At 38.2% G+C, this 13,849-nt stretch overlaps 1 protein-coding gene across 5 annotated transcripts; it reads left to right on the top strand.

The window, feature by feature from the left end:
• Positions 1-6,620: 6,620 nt before the first annotated feature.
• On the top strand, positions 6,621-13,318 carry LOC148861813 (transcription factor BHLH42-like). 5 transcript variants are annotated; one of them, XR_016113243.1, is made up of 9 exons: positions 6,621-7,069; positions 7,185-7,439; positions 8,066-8,162; positions 8,532-8,546; positions 8,668-8,724; positions 8,806-9,388; positions 11,059-11,930; positions 12,317-12,481; positions 13,000-13,318. XR_016113243.1 is itself a non-coding variant. In XM_088986139.1 (9 exons), exons 1-9 carry the CDS (start codon positions 6,969-6,971, stop codon positions 13,084-13,086), a joined length of 2,214 nt encoding a protein of 737 aa, XP_088842265.1. In that variant the 5' UTR covers positions 6,621-6,968; the 3' UTR covers positions 13,087-13,318. The 5 variants fall into 5 exon arrangements, 4 of the variants coding, with proteins under 4 accessions (XP_088842265.1, XP_088842267.1, XP_088842266.1 ...); XM_088986139.1 differs by having other exon boundaries at positions 12,335-12,481; XM_088986140.1 differs by having other exon boundaries at positions 6,627-7,069; positions 7,171-7,439; positions 12,335-12,481.
• Positions 13,319-13,849: the final 531 nt, after the last annotated feature.

Genomic DNA, 13,849 nt, shown 5'->3' on the forward strand with positions numbered 1-13,849 from the left:
AGGCAAACTAGTCATATGATTAGATGCACCTGAGTCTATTACCCAACAATGTTCAATGTTACCTGGAGCTGAAGCATGATAAGCTGCGGCCCGTGTACCTAAATGAGCAAATGCTTAGGTGGGAGGAGCTAATGTTGTGACTGGCTGAGATGATGATGTTGAATTACCAACCTGATGAGGTTGGTGCTTCTCTTGTGCCTGATGAGATTGCACAATCATTAGTAACAATTGTATCAGCACTCCCCTTTTTGTTCCTGAGTTTTGCAGGAACTAGATGAGGGTGTAGCTTCCAACATCCTGAACCCATTTGGTAGTAGGTTTCTTTCATGATATCCCAAATTTTTTTAGCTGCTTTTGCCCATAAATAATTTTGGCTAATACGTGGTTTTATGGAGTTACACAGCCATGTCATAACCAAATAATTCTCCTGAACCCATTAGGTATATGTTTAGTCCTCCTTGGTTGGTTGATTGACATCTCCCAGTAAATAACTTAGTTTTCCTCTACCCCCAATAGCCATCATGGCTTATTGGGCCCACTCTAGGTAGTTTGACCCATCAAATTTTACAGTGGTAATCTGAAAACTGTTCTTAGGTATGCTACTAGCACCACCAACCCCTAAATAGTTTTCCCCTTGGTTCTTAAACTCTATTCTTTGTCAAGAAAAGATTAGCAAATGCCTTTTGTATCACTGAGACTGGGTAATTACACGCAGAATTTGCTATCAGCCGAACCTACTTTATCCTTCTAGGTCAGCAATCCACCCAAAAAAGATAACCTTCGAAGTATAACTTAGAGTGCAAGGCTGAAACTAACTGCAGCCCTAGAATTGGCGACAGTCAAGAAACTAGAATCTTGAACTTCAGCAAAACTCTGGCTGCAACCTTCAAAGATAAGTCTGAACCCTAATCTTGAGGGTTCTTCCTTCTGATTTTCTGATTGCTGGTCATCCTCTGATGTTTCACCAACAATCTCCAAGACTCAACCGATGATCCTTTTTTGTTGGAAAATTTCCAACCCTAGGAAATTCTTATGCAACCAGCCATGTCAGACTATCATAAGATTTCCTAGGTTGGCTCTAATACCATGTAGTCGTATGAGACTACTGACAGCCTAAGCTCTGTGGTGTATAATCAATGGGAAATTAAGAGGATGAGAGGAGAGAAAGAGAGGAAGAGAAAAGAAGAAAAGAAGATTTCGAAGGAAGGATTTTAGAAAAGAGGTTAATCTGCCGTCCCCTTTTTCTATTTATATTAATTCTGAAGTAAGGATAAGACTGCTTACATGGCAAAATTAAAATCCTAATAAAAGACAACAATTAAAGTCTTAATAAAAGACTATTGATAAAAAAAGTCTTAATAAAAGACTAACAACTAATTATGGACTGACACGTAAATAACTAGTAGTTGTATATGAGTACAAGAGAAAGAGGTGGGGAGCACATAGTAGTTGTATACGAGTACAATAGAAAGAGGTGGGGACCACATCAGTGGTTTCTAGGAGACAATAATCACTTGTACGGTTCTCTTCTGGTGAAGCCACATTTTCAACATTGTTGTCTGTAGTTTCCAAATTTGAGAGTGATTGGTTTGAATGGTAGAAGAGGCACACTTTCCTCTTCAGTTCTTCACCAACCCTCGGATGGGCCTATATGGAATGTGCTTGGCAAAAACAAATCCAGTCTGATGTTGGTCTCCTGAGCCTCGGGAACTCTGCTTGGACTTTATGTTATTCCCTCGTGCATTTTTTTTGTTCTTGACCTTCCAGACTGATCTAATCAAGCAGAAAACTTCATATAATAAGTGGTCAAAAGTTGGAGTGGTTGGTGAAGCTTTTCATCCCTACTGGGTTAGATAATGGAATAACAAACAGGCTATTGGATGTAACTGATTCCCCTAAAATAATGGTGATGGGCATTTTCCTGTCTTCTTTGTCCTTTCTTTTTGGAGCTCCAGCTCTGTTCTGCAGAAAGGAACAAAATTTTGTCAATGTTATTCCAAGGAGCTCATTTGGCTAAAATTATGTTATGGGCAGCAACATTGTATTTTTTTCACAGTTGAAATCAACCAAGGTTAAAAGTATTTGTATGAACTCTACTATTGCATCAATGCACTAAATCCAAGGCAAAATTACCATAAAAATAATATATGCTCACTAAGATTTTCCATGGCAAAAAAGAAGAGTTTGGAGAAGTCTATTGATGGTGAGAAGTGAGAACTTTATTAGGTGTTCTCTGTCCAAAAAATACCCATAGCTCCAAGGCCCAAGTTCACATTAGCGCCCCACAGGAGGCCCCCACAATGCCCTGCAGCACATTCCAACCATGTGTTGGGAAGATGTTCTTAATGCATGTTGAGATGTGCCTATGGGCCGCTGATGTGATCTCTATATAGCCCCATAAAAAAAAAAAAAGAAGGATGTTAATGATTAACCTCGGGGACCCCCTCCCCTCCAATTGAATTCGCATAGGCTCCCCATGGAGCATGCCCCACATCACATCCCGACCTTGTATTGGAAACATCTCTCTTTTGAAAATCATGGGAGATATTCTCAATGCACACTGAGATGTGATGTAGGGCACATGTGGGATGCACTCTGTGGGGAGCTAATGTGGATTCAAAAGCTGATACGGGATATGTTTCCAATGTGCACAAAACAAGATCGGCTTCTATCAGGGCAAACCTGTGCCTACACCATTCTAATTGCCTTTTGCAGCCTGGCATTGGGAATATCTCATGAAAATAAAGCATACAAGCAGATATTTTCAATAGAAGGCAGTAAAAGCTGCTTGAACGAGCCTTGCCCTGACTGAAGCCGAACTCGTGCAAAACATATTTATATTTATGATGAATACAGAATTCAACCTTCTAAAATTACTATTTTTGTTTTTTTTTTTTTTTTTTTTTTGGCAAGATGATGACAGAAGTTACAAGAAAATCATATTGAATAAATTATCTGGGAAACCGTTTGATTTGCCTTGATATCTGGTTTGCTTTTTGAAGAAAATATGTACAAGTTAGAATGAAGAAATATGAAGTCATTGTGAATGATATTGCTAATGAGAATATCACAAGAACAACCTCCCTCAAGTGAATGAAGGCCCAGAAGTGATTGACTGAACTAAACGACTTAATGGCTTTAGCTGAAGTTGGGTTGATTGCCACACTCTTGAATATTTAATTATTTAATCCATTTAAAGACAAAACAATCAGTAATTTATTTCATCAACTTCAGCCATACGAAAGAGAGCCAATTGGTTGACAACTAAAGCAAACTTAGTGGAGTAATGAGAAAGGGATAAGAGTAAATCTGACAAACTTGACAGCAACGCAAGAAAGCCATGGGAATAGTTCAGAATTGGTTGATAAAATAAAAACCTTCAAAAGAGCTAAATGGCTGAGAGTAAGTTACCCTTGTAGGTTAAATACCAAACCTCATAAATGAGAAGTAATGGAATGATAAATGTTAACTAAAGTTACGTCTTTGTAGATCTGACTATGTGATTAGATAATATGAGACCAGATCATTACCTCGAGGCATCAAGACTTCATTTAGGGAGTGTTTTGTAATGTGGATGAAAAATTGGTGGGTGTGGACTGGTCCAAACTATACTATGTGGCAGGGAGTAATTTAATGAAAGAAAGGTCAATTAAAGTAAAATGAAAATTAAGTTTTGTAACCTCTTTATGGCATTAATTTCAACTGATTATTTATTCTATCTTCTATTACTTTATTTTCTATGTTCCTTTCGACTCAAGTAAACCATTCAAGACCTCCAAAACAATTAAATTATAGTCCCATCCTCTCAGCAGGAGACATGTTAAATGCAGTTGGACCAATTCTATCTACTCGATCAATCACAAGTCCACAAGGAATCGGGATTGTTCGATTGGAATCTTTTATTCTCATCGTCTTTTTACAAAAATTTGTGATGCCGAAAAGGTATGATAATAAAAGAACATTGACCAATTAAAAATCCCATGAATTTTGATAAAAACACTTGATTGGTTGTAATTTTTATGATATCAGTTAATATAAGTTGTATGTAAGATGCATGAAATTAAAAAGTATGGTATAGATTATTTTAATACACCCTCAAAACCCCTCTAAGTGTGAATTGTTTCACTGCACCTAAAATGGTATGGGTTGAATCAGTCCATACCCACCATCAATTTTCATCCATCTTGTATAACACCTCCTCAATAGGGGTATCCACGGTTCAGTTAATTGAACCATGGGCAATTTTTGCAAACTGAACCGATACCACTGGTTTTTTATTTCTCCAAACCGAAATCGAATTGGTACCACCAGTTAACTGGTCCGTCGGTTTTGGTTTTTGACCGATTAAGTTCTTTGGTTCTTCGTTTTTTTATATTTATAATATATATTATAAATAATAAATGATATATAATATATTATAAATGTTCTAAAAATATATAATATATTTATAAATAGATTATTATAAATATAATATATGTATATATAATGAATATATATTTATATAACATAGAAAATATGTGACATATATTAAAAATATATATAAAATATGCATATAAATATATATACCGATCGATTTGGTTAACCATCGGTTTTTTATAGGTTAACCGAAAATCGAACCGATTCTTCAAATTTTCAAAAATACCAAACAAAAATCGAACTGATCAATTCAATTAACCACATTTTATGGTTCAGTTCAGTTTTTCGGTTTTTCATGAACACCCCTACCCCTCAAGATCTAAGAAATCAGTATAACCAAGTGAATTTCAACCATTGGATTTGGGCATTGTTTGAATCTCCTTGGAGACCATCCAAGCCCTACATTTATTTCTACTAAGGGGTCAGGTAGGACACATAGGATGTATCTGATTGAATATGGAATATACTGCACGATAGAACTAGATGGGCACCATACCAAATACCCATCGGATGTGTGTCTGATCCAAACATGAGACTAACTATTTTGCTGTTTTGATGTGATTTGTATGGAAAGCCAGAAATGAATTTCCATTTAATCATTCCTTGCCTAATCCTAGTCTTACTATTCTGTTGGCTAACGGCTAACAGGATGGTGAGTGGAATTTTTTTTGTTTTTTTTTTTTTTTTTTTTTTTTTTTTTTTTTTTTTTTTTGTGGAAGGCTTCTAAGGAGGGTTATATAAAAGTCAATGTGGATGGGAATGTTTGAATCCAGGTATGTACATAGGTGGTAGAAATGGGCATTGTGTAATTTTTCTATTCTTAGGGTCCGTTTGGTTTGTGGGAATAGAGGTCTGGAAGTAGAATCGGAATGGGTCATTCCAATTCCAACTGTTTGGTTGAACAGAGTTGAAATTTTATTCCCATTCCTGATGGAATATCATTTCCCCATTTGAGGGATTGACCATTCCCTCCCCTCCCTTGTGAATAAAATCTCATTCCAATTGATTTTAATTCCAATTTCAATTTTTGTCTACACCAAACAGACTATGGGAATAGAACATTTCAATTCCGATTCCAATAGATTCCAATCCTGATTCCAATTTCAATTCTGATTCTGACTGTGAAGTTCAAGTCTCTTGTTACTAGCACCGATTCTTGGCCCTTTTTGAATAATAATCTGTGTTTAATTATATCCTAGAAATGTGTGGTTCTGGGGAAGAGAAGGAAGCAAAGTGACTCATGAGCTCATTAGGAGAGGGGCTTAGAAATCAGATGGTTGCATGCTCCGGTTTGATTACTCTTAGGGGGGTGTTCTATAATATGAATGTTTTTGTTTTCATTTATTTTTCAAATCGCTACATCAACAAAAAACAAAAACATGTTCTTGAATTCTATTTTTGTTTTCAAACAAAGAAAAACAATATATTAATACATGTTTTGGGAACCAACAATATATTGATTTTTAAAACATGCAAAAACAAATTTTCTATTATAGAAGTTACATGATCTATGAAACGTGATGTTGAATAATAGGATGAAAACATATTTTTGAAACCAAATTTGAGAACATGTTTTTAATTTCAATTTTTGAAAACAAAAAACTTGCACACATACAAAACAAGAACATGTTTCTTGTGTTTCTTAATAAAAAAACCATCTGTTTTCAAATAAAACAGTTTTGATTTATTTTTAAAATCGACAACAAGAATTAGATAGGTCAGCACTATATCTACGAGAGCTTACACTAAGCAAGTGAGATGGTTTTTATTTTATTTTATTTTTCACACTTCACTGTCCAATCATACGCATTAAAAAGTGAGAGAGAGAGAGAGAAAAAGATCTAGAGAGTATGATTCAAATTCAGGAATGAAATGAAGAAGGAATTAATATAATATAATGGTGAGGATACCAATTGGGAGGGAGGTTAGAGGTGGAGAGGGTGGTCTGCAAATCAAGAGCTTAGCATTTTTCAACTTTATTTTATGAATATATTTCCTTCTCCCTGATTGATCAGTGATTGATGACCATCCATATCTAAGCATCCAACTTACAGTCATACCCACTATACCATCACCTAACAAGTGTCTACACCTCTACTTTGTTTTCTTTTTTCCTTCCTTTTTATTCCAAATAGACATGCATCAAACAGCCATTAGTACACGTGACAGAAGAATATAGGTAAGAACCATCCGGTAGAACTGCCAGTCAAAACCCACAGAACCCTTTCTCCTAACTACTTCTCTCTCCTCTCTCTCTCTCTCTGCCCGATCTTCCCGATTCCCAACATAACAACCATGCAATTATACATGTGGACCTTGGATTACTCCTTTTTATCAAAGTTCTCCAGCTTTTGATCGATCGCCTCCCTGAAACTCACTCAGCAATTCCTATTTCCTTTTTGCTCATGATGGGTCTCATTAGATCCTCTTTTTCTTTGTGACAAGGGTCTTATCTTGGCTAGTTGATCTTCTCTGTTAGTTTACTTCATCAGGCTCAGGCAGACAATTGAGGAGGAGGGGATCTAATTAAGGGTACAGACAGCACAGAGATAATGGCTGCACCAGTGAGTAATCGCCTGCAACAGATGCTGAAATCTGCAGTGCAATCAGTCCAATGGACTTACAGCCTCTTCTGGCGTATCTGCCCACAAGGGTACAGAGAAAATAGCACTCAATCACACGCTCATCCAAGTTTTACCAAATTATCATTTCTGTTGAGTGTCATGATGATGTAATACACTAATTCTACTGTAGCTGTTGCTGATCAGGATCTTAGTATGGGGAGATGGGTACTACAATGGGCAGATAAAGACCAGGAAAACAGTGCAACCAATGGAGGTGAGCGCTGAGGAGGCATCGCTTCAAAGGAGTCAACAGCTTAGAGAGCTCTACGAGTCATTGTCAGGCAGTGAGACTAACCAGCCGGCTCGCCGGCCTTCTGCTGCATTGTCACCGGAAGACTTGACAGAGACTGAGTGGTTCTATCTTATGTGTGTTTCCTTCTCTTTCGCGCCTGGTGTGGAGTAAGTTATCATCAACCTTACCTCTTTCTCTCTCTCTCTCTCTCTCTCTCTCTCTCTCTCTCTCTCTGATATTTAATTATAGTTTTCTTATTCATTGGTTTCTGTCTTTAGAATTTCAGTTTAATATCCCTGCACATGGAGAAGAATTCTTGGATGTGTTTGAATTTTATTGCCTTCACAGGATAGCAGCCAGTTCTCTCTCTCTCTCTCTCTCTCTCTCTCTCTCTCTCAGACACGTGTATACAGGTGAAATGGGTCCGAGTTTTGCAGAGGGAATGCTTGGTGGATACTGTGCAATTACACCTGTTGATAGTCAACCAATTCAATTTCTTCAAAAAGTCATATTTCTGGATCAAATACCATGACAAATCTGAACTAGTGTGCCATATCTGATTTCTTATTCCCTTTGAATGAACTGATCATATGGCTATCACTGTGAGTATGTGAGGACTAAATGAAGGTCTGATTGCTGATCTTGTTTGTATTCAAGATCCAAGCAAGTATCTATGAAGGAATAAGTTCAGCCAATATATATATATATATATATATATGGTGGTGTATACATCATCATCTCTCTCTCTCCTCTCTGATCTGAGAATATTTAATGGGTTATTATGGTTATGTAGGTTACCGGGAAAGGCATTTGCGAGACGGCATCATGTATGGCTCAGTGGTGCGAATGAGGTCGATAGTAAAGTGTTTTCAAGGTCTATTCTTGCCAAGGTACCATCATGGATTTCATTCTTTTGTTTCTTCTACACTTTTACATTGTCAATTGCAGATGACATGGTGATGATGGTGATAAAGAAGCTTTTCTAAACCTTCTAGAGAACCAACCAAGAAGATACCAAATCATCAACGACTCCCACCATTTTTAGAAAAACGATTCTACATTGACCAAAGCCAAGAAGATGTAACTTCAAGTCACATCAATGAGTTGCATTAATATTTCACTTGAGAATCGTGTTTGAGAAAATTACTCTCTGAATCAGAAAATTTTCATTTCTCTTGTAATTTCAATTCCAACCCCCCAGTGAACTAATTATCTTCATTTCTTTTTCGTTTTCTTCAACTTCATTGGTCTTGCACCAGAGCGCTCGCATTCAGGTAATTAATTTCTATTTCTATTTCTATTTATCATTTCAAACTTCGAGAGAATGGATAGCAGGACTGGTGCTTGATTTCTTGTTCATTTTGAATGAAATGGTGGCATTAATTAATGTTGCAGACAGTTATATGCATTCCTCTCATGGATGGCGTTGTCGAATTCGGCACTACTGAAAGAGTAAGCTAATATAATAAGCTCTTACTCCTTCATTTTGGTCCCCCAGATTCACTATCGTTTCGTTTACGACTGTTAATGCAGGTTCAGGAGGACCTCAGACTGATACAACAGGTCAAAAGCTTCTTCGTCGAACACCACAACCCCCCAAAGCCAGCCCTCTCCGAGCACTCGACCTCGAACCCAGCAACTTCCGTAGATCGTCACCAGTTCGACTCGTCCCCACCCCTTCCCGCCGTGTACACGATCGCAGACCCACCCGCCAACGTCAATGAAAACGATGAGGAAGAAGAAGAAGATGAGGAGGAGGAGGAGGATGAAGTCGAGTCCGACTCTGAGGCCCAAACCGGGCGTGGCAGTCACCCCAACGCCGCGCAACACCCGCGGCGCATATGCCCACCGATCAACCAAGGTGGAACGCCAGCTCAAGCGGCAGCCGAGCTAAGCGAGCTGATGCAGCTGGAGATGTCGGAAGACATCCGGATGGGATCGCCGGACGACGGGTCGAACAACTTGGAGTCGGACGTACACATTCTGGGGGCGAGCCAGTCCGGCGGGCAAGAGGATCATCAACGCCGAGGGGACTCGTACCGGGCGGAATCGGCCCGTAGGTGGCCGCAGTCAAAGCAGGATCAGCTGGGCAACGGTCTTCAGCCACCACCTTTGGGTACGTTGATACGTAGTAGACTAGTAGTTGGATTTTTGGAAACCGGATTTGTTTCTCACGCCTGGCGCTTCACACGCACATCTCAATCCACAGTGGATGTACATGTGAGGCGCACATTTGTAAGGAGCAGATCCCGTCACGGATTTATTGCGCCTCGCGTCACACGTTCTCTCTCTCGCTCGCACGTAGGGGTTGGGGTTTGGTACATTTCACTTTCTGAGTTTCCGGGACTTTTAGTGGGCCCCATGAAATACGAATATCAAACTTCTGGAACTCTTTCTGACGACCTTTTGATCTGCGTCGTTTGGCATCATCTTTGTCGTCTTCTTAGAGCTCCGTCACACTGGCCACTGCCACATGGACGTTGTACACCTGTACGGCTATCTTTTCATTCGATATCTTGTATCTGCCGACGATGAGAATATCCTGATTTGATACGTCCTTTCGAGTCGGGTCAGGACTGGGTCCGAGTAGACCCGGCCCTGAACATGGTCCAGATTGTTAAAGCGGACCAAACCAAATTGAAATTCGCAGTTTGGTATGGGATTATTTTAAAAAAAGTCTGATCTAGTTTAGCAAATTTTATGGTTTTGGTCAAGTTTTTGAATTTCAAAAACCAAACCAGACTTACCATAAACTGAATTCTTAATAGTATATGTTATCATACACACACACAAAATATAGATATTTATTTAACATTTAAGCATATTATAAGTGTTTTCAATCCATTGTTGATCCAGTCAATTGAACTGTTCAAACTATCATCTCGTCATGATTTTAGGTTTGATTCTCTTAAAATCCAACCTTTGATTAAAAACCTTTAACATAGTCAAAAAACATTAAACACAAGCAGTTGGACCATTAACCCATTCAATCCAGTGATAGGATTCACAAGCTGCAAAATAAATGTATATACAAACTTCCAGGGGGCATAACTTTGTGTTTGGATATCCAATTAAAAAGGCTTTTTTTTTTTTTCAATTTTGGATAACTTTGGCAATCTATGCATCCCAAGGTGCATAGAATGTATTACATATGCAAACCTCCAATTCGGGTTGGATACGGATCCTATATTATTCATTTCCTTTTAGGATCCTGCACATAATCCAATCCGAATGCACAAGCGAATTGGGTCATAGGGCATGTAAAACCACTCAATCCATCAGATCCAGCGATTATGGTGGATTGGTCCATATTCTCGTGCTTGTTAGGGGTAAATAAATTTCTACCCGGAAACAAATAGAATTGCCCATGGATTAACCTTATTTGATCTGTTAGAGGGTAGGGTGTGGTTCCAAAATTCTTGGAACAACAGAAACCAGCCAGGTCTGTTTTAAGGTGTAGGGGTTTATTTTATCTAAACCAACCCGATAAGTCTCAAAACATTTTTAATTAAAAATTACAAAAGTCATGATCTCGTTTGAAATTATTAGTTAAGTGATTTGATTATTTATTTTCGTTTTAATATTTATATAAATAATGTAAAATATAATATTTATAAAATTTAAATGATAATTTATATATTAAATTATTCAATTTAATTAATAAAAATAATATAAATTTTAAAAGTAAAGAAAGAATAGGTGCTCACCTCTATAGTCGGAGTGAAAATCAGAAAACGCGCGACTCTCACGTTTGGACTTGTTTTCGTTTCTTTATTGGCGAAGCAGCTCCTCAAATGGTCGAATCGGCACAAGAAGACAGCCGCTACTCTCAAACAGTCTCCACTATCATCCAGCGGAATTCCAGCCGGTGGTTGGAATCCTCGTCGGTCGGTCCCGTCGGATACTCTGCACACTCGGCGTTTTCCAAGTGGAACTGCCGGAACGATCACCTCCTCCACCTGCGGCTGGAAGGCACGTCGCAGTGGCTCCTCAAATACATTCTCTTCACCGTTCCCTTCCTGCACAACAAGTACCGCGACGAGAACTCACCAAAATCCCGAGACGGAGACTCCGCCGCACGGTTCCGCAAGGGCACACCCCAAGATGAGCTCAGCGCGAACCATGTCCTAGCGGAACGCCGGCGACGCGAGAAGCTCAACGAACGGTTCATCATACTGAGATCATTGGTCCCGTTTGTGACCAAGATGGACAAGGCGTCCATACTCGGGGACACAATCGAATACGTCAAACAGCTTCGGAAAAAAATCCAGGACCTCGAGTCACGTAACCGGCAGATGGAGAATGATCAACGACCCAGAAATGAGGACACCCAGAAGACAAGCAGCTCCAAGGAGCAATGGAACGTGCACGGAAACAGTGGGGTTACGCTGCCGGAACGGAGCCGAGGATTCGCAGGATCGGATAAGAGGAAGTTGAGAATAGTAGAAGGACCGGGGGGACGAAGACCGAGTAGGATGGTGGGGAACACGGTTGAGGTGTCGATTATCGAGAGTGATGCATTGCTGGAAATGCAGTGTCCTTACAGGGACGGACTACTAATCGACATAATGCAGATGCTGCGGGAGCTCCGATTCGAGATCACCGCCGTTCATTCTTCATCAACCAACGGCATCTTCAATGCAGAGCTACGAGCTAAGGTACGTTTGGGTCCATTTCACACTCAAACTTTTCAGTTTAGGTTGCTAATATTTAATAGTAGGCACGTTAGGTAAGCACCATCAATGAGCACCTAATAGTCTTATGTGCTTTTCATGCAAACGTACAAAATTATTCATTATTTTATTATTTTTATTAAAATAATTAAAAATAAAAAGCAATGAAAAAGGAAAATATTAATAATTTCCAATTTTCAACAGGTTTAGGTTTTCTTTTTTATTGTTTTTATTTTTAATTATTTTGATAAAAATAATAGATAATTTTTGTTTAATACATTAATTAAAATATATGTCAGACAGCTATTATCTGCTCACTCATTATGCTTATTTAACCATTATGCTTATTTAATACAATGATTTCATTACAGTACGGTGTCTGAAATTAGGGGTGCAACCGTGCAAGTTGCGTGGGGGAACAATTAAGTTGGGCCGAGTTAAGGGTGTTCTGCATCGATTCAGTTTGGTTTGGTTCGGAAAATGGAACCAGACTGACATTTCGGTTAAGCCATCTGCAAAAATCGAACTGCACTAAAGTAAGCTTGAAGTTCTCAAACAGAAGTCTCAATTAAATATAAAATTGGTTTCTAAACTTAAAATGGCTAGAAGGTGCTGATGGGCGAGTTTCAAACATAAACAGCCATCGTACCATAGTCATTGACCTCGTTTGTCATGTTTTTCCGAGTGATCTTTTGGCTGTTTATAAGTCGGATAGACTGATTTTCAATCTATTCCTGTTTGATTTACGAAATATCTATCCGTCAAAAGCTGAAAAAGCACGAAAAACCCATTTTAGGTTGATTTTGGAAAGTTCCAAATAAAGTTTTTCGTATCTTTCGCATTTTACTCTCGTGCAGAAAGACACGGGAAGATGTACGGAAATATGTATATCTACCAAACTAATTTTGGGTTGTTCAAACCTTATGCAAAAGCTCAATATGTCTTTTGACTATCAAAACTGTCAAAAGATTTTCCCAAAATGACTTGCCAAACAGCCCCATCCTCTTTAAACAGCTTCTAATTTTTCCTCTATTTTTTTTTTTTTTTCTTTCAGGTGAAGGTGAAGGAGAATGTAAATGGAAAGAAACCAAGTATTGTGGAAGTAAAAAGAGCAATACACCAAATTATAAATGAATTCTGACCCCGTATCTGTTCTACCGTAGAAGAATTCTATTTAGAGCTAGAATCGACGGTCAACCATGGCGATCTGCTTGCTAACTAGTGATATATTCTCCTTGTAGTGTACAATGTAATTGTGACTTGTGACTTGTGAGCTGCTGATGAGAAAATAAATGAAATTCCCAAATCCATGTTGATGTAACATATAGATATTATATATAGATAAAATTTTGGTCCCGTTCATTTTTTGGTAAGTTATTTATCCTAAATAAATGCAGTTATTTGATTAAGTTTTTCTTGGAAAATACTTATTCACGTAAGTGTATTTATTCATATTCTTTTATTTCTCATGTAAATAAGGCAATGACCATTTTAGTCATAAAAATTCATTATTAAAAAGTGCATTTTTGTTCCATTGGCAACTTTCTCCTATGTGGGAAAGCAATTTACCCACCTAGGGTAAGTGATACCTCGGAAAATAAGCTTTCCCTGGTCATCACATAAATTTAAAAAAGAACATGGGATTCTTGGTCAATGGAAACCAAAATCCCATTGACCAACTTTCACCCCTCTCAAAATCTGAAAAAAGAACACCCCCTTATAGTAAATTGTTGAAAATTCTCTTGAAGTTTCTAATTGTTGCTGAAACCTTCCCTAAAGTTTGGTAATTGCAATCATCTTCCTTGAACTTTTTTATTCAGTTGCATGCAAATAGAGCCCTTCTATAAGAACCCTTTAATAAGATGTATGAAAAATGTCCAAAATACCCATGCAGTTACTGTTGA

Source organism: Nelumbo lutea, chromosome 4 (genome assembly GCF_056320005.1).
Source record: "Nelumbo lutea isolate HS-2025 chromosome 4, American lotus-T2T, whole genome shotgun sequence".
Lineage (NCBI taxonomy): Eukaryota > Viridiplantae > Streptophyta > Magnoliopsida > Proteales > Nelumbonaceae > Nelumbo > Nelumbo lutea.